This window comes from Eurytemora carolleeae, unplaced genomic scaffold (genome assembly GCF_000591075.1).
Source record: "Eurytemora carolleeae unplaced genomic scaffold, Eaff_2.0 scaffold1222, whole genome shotgun sequence".
NCBI lineage: Eukaryota > Metazoa > Arthropoda > Copepoda > Calanoida > Temoridae > Eurytemora > Eurytemora carolleeae.
The window spans coordinates 44,665-52,813 of NW_019397109.1; the positions used below are offsets into that span (position 1 = coordinate 44,665).

An 8,149-nucleotide genomic window follows, 5' to 3' on the forward strand; every position below is an offset into this window, starting at 1 on the left:
TTTTTTCGCGCTTCGCGCGAAATCTTGCCCCCCCCTGGCTAAAATCCTGTGTACGCGCCTGAAACCCAACCTGTATCAAATTCATAATCCATCATAACATTTGTATCCATTCTTTTCAAAATTTGCATCCATCATTTAACATTCATATCCATTATCCATCCTGTATCGATAATTGTGCATATCTTATGCTATATTTGAATCCAACCTTTATCAACAATTATATCCATCCTTTAACATACATTCTTAACATTCGTATAAATTATTTAACATTTATATCCAGTCTGGATCAACAATCAAATCCAAACTGTATCCAATTCATGAAAAAATCCTCAATATTAATATCCATCCTGCGATCCAATTTATAAAACAATTCTAAACATTTGTATCCATCCTGCAACAACATTTGAATATATCTTTAGGTCCAATATCCGTCCTAAATCAACAATCAAATCCAACCTGTTAGCACTAGCAAAATGAATTACAAGAAAGGAAAAAAAGACGCGGCATTTGGGAAAAGTCAGGAAGCGAAACCTTCCCCCCCCCCCCGCTTGCCAAGGTACTTGCGATGCCTGGAAATCCCTAGATTCTTCTGTACTGTATACGTCTACGGTACAACTATTAGGTTCCTTATTCCTATTATTATTATTTTGGTAAGGACACCCTCACTCATATAACGTTTATGTCCCCTAGATGTACATTGTGGTAAATTTAAGCCAGTTGGCATAATGGTAATTGACAAAACTGATTCTTTGGATTAAAAGTGTCCGCACCCCAAAGATTCTTATTTGTTATTTAGGGTATTATTGTCTCTGTTCTGCTGTGCTTTTATAACTCTGAGGTTACTACACTTATATCCAGGAGGATGCAACAATTCAAGGTAAATTTTACAAACTATATCCATGAGGATGCAACAATTCGAGGTAAACTATACTCTTATATCCATGAGGTTGCAACAATTCGAGGTAAACTATACTCTTATATCCAGGAGGTTGCAACAATTCGAGGTGAACTATACACTTATATCCATGAGGTTGCAACAATTCGAGGTAAACTATACTCTTATATCTAGGAGGTTGCAACAATTCGAGGTAAACTATACACTTATATCCAGGAGGTTGCAACAATTCGAGGTAAACTATACACTTATATCCAGGAGGTTGCAACAATTCGAGGTAAACTATACACTTATATCCAGGAGGTTGCAAGGTAAACTATACACTTATATCCATGAGGTTGCAACAATTCGAGGTAAACTATACACTTATATCCAGGAGGATGCAACAATTCGAGGTAAACTATACATTTATATCCAGGAGGATGCAACAATTCGAGGTAAACTATACATTTATATCCAGGAGGTTGCAACAGTTCAAGGTAACCTATTCTTATATCCACGAGGTTGCAACAATTCATTATTTAACGGGATATTAGCCTCCTTGTTTATTTAACCCACGGGTTGACAGCCTCTTTGTTTAGTTAAACCACAGGTTTACAGCCTACTTGTTTAGCTAAACCACAGGTTTACAGCCCCCTTGTTTATTTCACCCACGGGTTTACAGCCTCCTTGTTTATTTAACCGACGGGTTTACAGCCTCCTTGTTTATTTAACCCACGGGTTTACAGCCTCCTTGTTTATTAAAATCACGGGTTTACAGCCTACTTGTTTAGTTAAACCACGGGTTTACAGCCTACATGTTTAGTTAACCCACGGGTTTACAGCCTACTTGTTTAGTTAAACCACGGGTTTACAGCCTACTTGTTTAGTTAACCCACGCGTTTACAGCCTACTTGTTTAGTTAACCCACGGGTTTACAGCCTCCTTGTTTAGTTAACCCACGGGTTTACAGCCTCCTTGTTTAGTTAACCCAAGGGTTTACAGCCTCCTTGTTTAGTTAACCCACGGGTTGACAGCCTCTTTGTTTAGTTAACCCACGGGTTGACAGCCTCTTTGTTTAGTTGACCCACGGGTTTACAGCCTACCAGGGATCCTTAAGAGCTCAGAGAATGTATCCAGATGTCGGCCTCGAAATGAATCCGATCCCTGCAATACAAGATAACGTCGAGATGCAGGGCAGGTTAGATTTCATCCAAGTTAATTTAGAACTAGGCTGATAGGGCCCCCTTTCTTAACAACAATGAACTATGTAAGTCGCCATTTTGAATTGTAATAATTTTTGTTGGAATTTTTTTTAAGCTTATGCATTTTTTGGCGGGGGGGGGGTGTATTTTGAGGGATGTGCACGCTACATGTAAAAAACAAGAGACAACAGAAAAAAAGCCACCTTTGACGATAGTGATGAGACGTAGGAGACGTATGCTTTGTTCGTTTCGAGGTTTTTGGGCCTATAAACCGCAGCTCACTCAGCTCACAAATACTCTGAACCTCCCAAACTTTAGAACTGTTTTCTGTGAAAGTTTGTTTTTATTAAACTTTGCAATATTTTTTTCCTAAGAGAAAATAAAAGGTAAAAACGAACAAATATTCCTTTATTGTATATATTTTCTCCCAGGGTCCAAATTTGGCAAGAAAGGCAAAGGTTTAGAAAAAACAAAACTTCTCAGATTCTTGTGGAACCTCTTAAAAGTTTAAAAACCTAGAAAGTTTGTTGCTCGTTGATGGCACTCCTTTTATGTTTAAAAAAATATATTTCAGAATGTCGTCTTCTGGCCCTGAAGATTCTGTGGTTCGTATTCTTCGAACTCTTGAGACCACATCATCTATATCTGATAGATCACACCATATACATTCTACTCCGGAGAGGTCACACCATAAACATTCTACTCCGGAGAGGTCACACCATATACATTCTACTCCGGAGAGGTCAAACCACATACATTCTATACCCTAGAGGTCACACCATGTACATTCTATACACTAGAGGTCACACCATGTACATTCTATACCCTAGAGGTCACACCATGTACATTCTATACCCCAAAGACTTTGCTAATTAGCAAAGTCTTTGCTATACCCTAGAGGTCACACCATGTACATTCTATACGCTAGAGGTCACACCATATACATTCTATACCCTAGAGGTCACAACATATACATTTTATACCCTAGAGGTCACACCATATACATTCTATACTCTAGAGGTCACACCACATACATTCTACACCCTAGAGGTCACACCTCATACATTCTACACCCTAGAGGTCACACCATATACATTCTATACCCTAGAGGTCACACCATATACATTCTATACCTTAGAGGTCACACCATATACTTTCTAATTAGAGGTCACACCATATACATTCTACACCCTAGAGGTCACACCATTATACATTCTATACCCTAGAGGTCACACCATGTACATTATATACCCTAGAGGTCACACCATATACATTCTATACCCTAGAGGTCACACCATATACATTCTATACCCTAGAGGTCACACCACATACATTCTACACTCTAGAGGTCACACCTCATACATTCTACACCCTAGAGGTCACACCATATACATTCTATACCCTAGAGGTCACACCATATACATTCTATACCCTAGAGGTCACACCATATACATTCTACACACTAGAAGTCACAATGTCCACATTCTACACCCTAGAGGTCACAATATCTACGTTCTACACCCTAGATGTCACAATATCTACATTCTACACTCTAGAGGTCACAATATCTACATTCTACACACTAGAGGTCACAATATCTACATTCTACACTCTAGAGGTCACAATATCTACATTCTACACCCTAGAGGTCACAATATCTACATTCTACACCCTAGGTGTCATAACATATACATTCTACACCCACGAGGTCACAACATATACATTCTACACCCTAGAGGTCACAACATATACATTCTAAGCCTAGAGGTCACAATATCTACATACTACACCCTAGGTGTCATAACATATACATTCTACACCCAAGAGGTCACAACATATACATTCTACACACTAGAGGCCACAACATATACATTCTAAGCCTATAGGTCACAATATCTACATTCTACACCCTAGAGGTCACAACATATAAATTCTACACTCTAGAGGTCATAACATTAACTTTCTATAATTTAGAGGTCAAAATTTGGTATATATTTGCAGTACAGTTAGTAAATTCTAAACAGTACGAAGTCTGCACCGTAAACATGCAGAAAGTACATCAATATCATCACATGATAGTTTCTCCATGAAGTGTTTTTATGTAAAATAAGTCATGTCCAATTAATTAATCAATTTAATGTTGTCTTTTATTAATCATGTGATTCGCCCTTTTATATAAAATAGTGCTTGAATATTTTAGAAATATATCCGTTAAAACAATTTAAAGTGAATAGTTTTCAGGTATTACTGTGCTTAAAAAATTTACTGGGCCAAGAAAACTTGAAATTTTGGATTTTAATTGATATTTCAAGATATTGGATGAAAAATGAATCTATAAAATCTAAATTTATTATGAATTGTTCTTATTTTTCTATTTGAAGAGAGAAAGCTACAATTTTGTTAAGCTTGATAATTCTTTATGGATAATTTTTTTATGTTCTTTACTCTTGAGTTTAAGATTTGAAAAACGTGTATAACAGCTCTGAGTTCTAGGGGTAGTCACTGCCCCCCCCCCCTTTATACGTATTATACATATGACAGCTATCATATTAAACTAAAATTGACTTTCAAAGTAAAATATATTTAAGTGAGAGTATGTCGAAGAAAACATATTCCAAACTATTCATCAACTAAAATGTTTTGGGGAACACCCTGTAGATTAACGAGTAAAATAGGAGTTTCGATTTTAAAGAAAAAGGATTCTGTAGGGGGGGTAAATTTTTTTGATGTGGCTCGCGAAGTGCGCCGAATTTTAGTTGGGTTTAATTTACATTTTCCACTCATTTTTGGCATTTACAAACTCCTTCAAATAAAGGCAATTCATTTCCTACCTTCCAGCTTTCTCATTAATTTATATCCTTTATTATATAGTCATTCATTTTCGTCAACTACAAAGATCTGTTAAAAGCCTGAATTTATTTTAAGTAACATTAAGAATAGTTTTACACAGGAAAAAGATGTTACTTTTTTACTTTAGAAAAGCTACTCTGCAAAACTTTGAAAAAATATTGTTGTCAACCATTAACTATAAGACCCCCCCCCCCGCCCATCCATGTAATGTCGTCTTTAACCTAAAATCACCTCTCGGAGACACCAAACCAAACAATTTTAGCCCTGCTTCTCTTTGTTCTCCGACAACGGAGTCTAAACACTTTTATTATTGTGAACCCATTTCAAAAGTTAAGCAAAGAATATTTTCATATAAAGAATTAGTGACTTTCGTTAACAATTAATTGTCATTCTTTTCAGAAGTTTTAATGTATAAAAACGTCTTAGGACTCCCCGACGGTTTTAATTCCTACAGATCCTTAAATTGATCGTAAGAATCTTTTCATTATAAAATTCGTAAACCATTGTAATAATTTATTTATCATTATACATTTCATTTTTTTTAGGAAATAAAGAGTTTTCTGCATTATCGATTTTGATTTGAGGGTTATTCCGTTGTCTATCTGTTCATCATTGAGAATCTTGTTCCTATCCGGCCGACAACAATTGTCTTTGTTTATATTCTAATTTTCAGAAGGCACAACTAGCACTTTTGCTATAGGGGGGGGGGGGCAAAATATTATTTTGTAATGGTCTGGGGGGAGGCTTGGACCCCCCTTTAGAAATTGTTTTCAAAATAAAAGTGCTTTTTTAAGGGTCGAAAAAGGAAATTTTCAGAATTGTTGCATGCAGATTTGGCTGTGTTAAATTCAAATCGTTGTTTTCTTGTGTTTTTTAAAAATTTATACTTTCAACAACTGTAAATTTAACGATATGAGTCAATCAATTCTTTTCAAGAAAATTTGTTAAATACCTTGTTTGATTACAGATAAAATTGCAAGAAATAATCAATTATATATTCTGGAAAAAAACATCAAAATAAATATATAATTTTAATCATCTACATAGAAAAAGGACAGATAATGTTACGTTTTCTCCTGAAGTTATTGAATTTATGATTGATCATTCTAGCCAACATTCATAATCTTATTTCATTTTCGATTTTACAGAAGTTCTTTCAAAGTAGATAAACAGGTAACAGTTATTAAATATGATAATCAGTTAGAAGTTTGCCAGGTTCACTCTCAGAATGTTCTCTAGATTTGGAACTGATTTTTTGCCACAAACTCAAATATTCTAATCCCTAAATCTTTGCACCGAGTGGTGTAAACATTTGATATTTCAAACTTGGAATATTTTACCAAAAAAATTCAAAGTTTAAATATAGTTCAGAACTTTTTTACATTAAATGTTTACAATAGCCTTTAGCCTTGAGAATTCAGAAAGATAAAAATATTATTTTTTAAACTAACCATAGAAGAATAAAATTTCTACAATAACTCTTTGGTTTTATTATTCCTGACTCCTGTGATACTGATATTCGCCAATCTTTCTTTTCATTCTACATGGGGGTCGTGCCCCGGCACCCCCCCCCCTCTCAGGTGCTAGGGGAGGATGCGCGCCCGGCCCCCCCCCCCCCTAGTTACGCCTCTGCTAATTTCTAATTTCTAAAATTTTCATGTCGTCATTATTTAGAAGAAAAAATGTATTCGTCATTGCCCGTACCCTTCTTTTTCTACTAAAAAAAAAACATCTAAATTTAGAATCATTTAGAATATGTTGACTTAAAATCTGAAATATCTGAAGTATCTGCACATATAAACTATTTTCGTGCAAATTTTAAAGATATTCAATTAAAAAATCAACCTTTTTTTAAAAAAATCTAGGGGGTTTAATTACCCCCAGGATTCTAGGGGGTGGGGGGTAAATAACCCCTCTATTTACGCCACTGTTAAAGAAACAAATGTAAACAAATGTTAACAAATATACAAGTAATGTAAACAAATTCAGTGGTCCTACAACCGGAGGTGTAGGACCGAAGCAAGAAGTATGGAATTGAATGGAGGAGGGGTCGACCCGGTTCGCCTGACCATATGATTGTACAATGTACATACTAAACAGATTGGTACTCCATTCGGAAAACAGTTTTTTAAAATGTCGTCTTTATTTTTTAATTGTGATTTTATAGTATATGCCATAGTTAATGAAACCGATTTTTTAATTATAAAAATTACCTTAATGTTTCCATCCCGCAAAATGTCTTTGTATCGTGTTATTCAGCATACTTTTCTTCCTGTGTAATGTATGTATAAAATAATCTATTTTAATTACATGGTACGTACGTACGCGACGTTTGTACATCAGACAACTATATACAGTGGCAGGCCATTAATCAATACAATGAAGACGACTTTCCATTTCAATTTAGATTTAAACCAAGCCGTTTAATAGCATGATTCATGAATACACTTAAAAATAGAAGTCAAGAGACGCTATCTTTACAATAAGCTTCTCTTTGATTACTTTTAAACTTGTAATTCGAAAAAAGCAAGTTGACAATCAAAACTTAAATAAATAAGTTGTCTTCATTGTATTGATTTAATCTCTTACCACTGCATAAAGGTGGTCAATGCTTTTTGGACTTAAGCTAGTATTTCTTTGTTGTTTTATAATAGTAAATATCGAAGAATAACGTAAACTAAGACGACATTTTAAATTTTTGTTGTTTGCCGTATTTATGTACCAAAAAAATAGTCCACGCTCATGAATTGATTATCTTATCTCATAATTTTCACCTTTTAAGTTTTATCATCATTAAATGTTGCAGATATAAATGATCCATATCCTGATAGATAGATATAAAGATTAAGATATATTGCTAAAATACATGTATCTGTGTACAGAACAAATTTACAATTACAAATTGATAATTATTTTAACAGTGCAAGTGCAAAATAGCTCTTGGCTGTTTTGATTGTTCTTTCCACCTAATTTCAATATTGATAAAAACACATTTCAATTAAATAGATTTAAGGAGAACTATTGAGATGAGGGTGCGATTTATCTTATGCAATTTAGTTTATAACTAGAGTTTAAAGTAATTTTCTGACATGTACATTGTACACAACAAATATCAAAGCATATTAAAACATATCTAATTAGTTTTACATGAATAGGAATTCTGTTTATAACACATTGTATTGTAATTTTCAAGAAGAGAATTCAGCAGTCTATTTTTAAA

At 34.5% G+C, this 8,149-nt stretch overlaps 1 protein-coding gene across 3 annotated transcripts in view; it reads left to right on the forward strand.

Moving 5' to 3' along the window:
- Nucleotides 1–4,299, forward strand: part of LOC111711929 (calcitonin gene-related peptide type 1 receptor) — a 35,619-nt gene extending 31,320 nt beyond the window's left edge. The window contains exons 18-21 of one of the 3 annotated variants that reach the window (XR_002767342.1): nucleotides 797–877; nucleotides 1,957–2,075; nucleotides 2,654–3,397; nucleotides 3,518–4,299. Coding sequence is in view for 1 of the 3 variants with exons in the window: in XM_023486411.1 (XP_023342179.1) it covers nucleotides 797–877; nucleotides 1,957–2,075; nucleotides 2,654–2,849 (396 nt within the window). In the remaining 2 variants the exon portion in view is untranslated. Of the gene's footprint in view, nucleotides 1–796; nucleotides 878–1,956; nucleotides 2,076–2,653 lie in introns of all 3 variants that reach the window. The other 2 variants (XR_002767341.1, XM_023486411.1) reach the window with 2 other exon arrangements.
- Nucleotides 4,300–8,149: the final 3,850 nt, after the last annotated feature.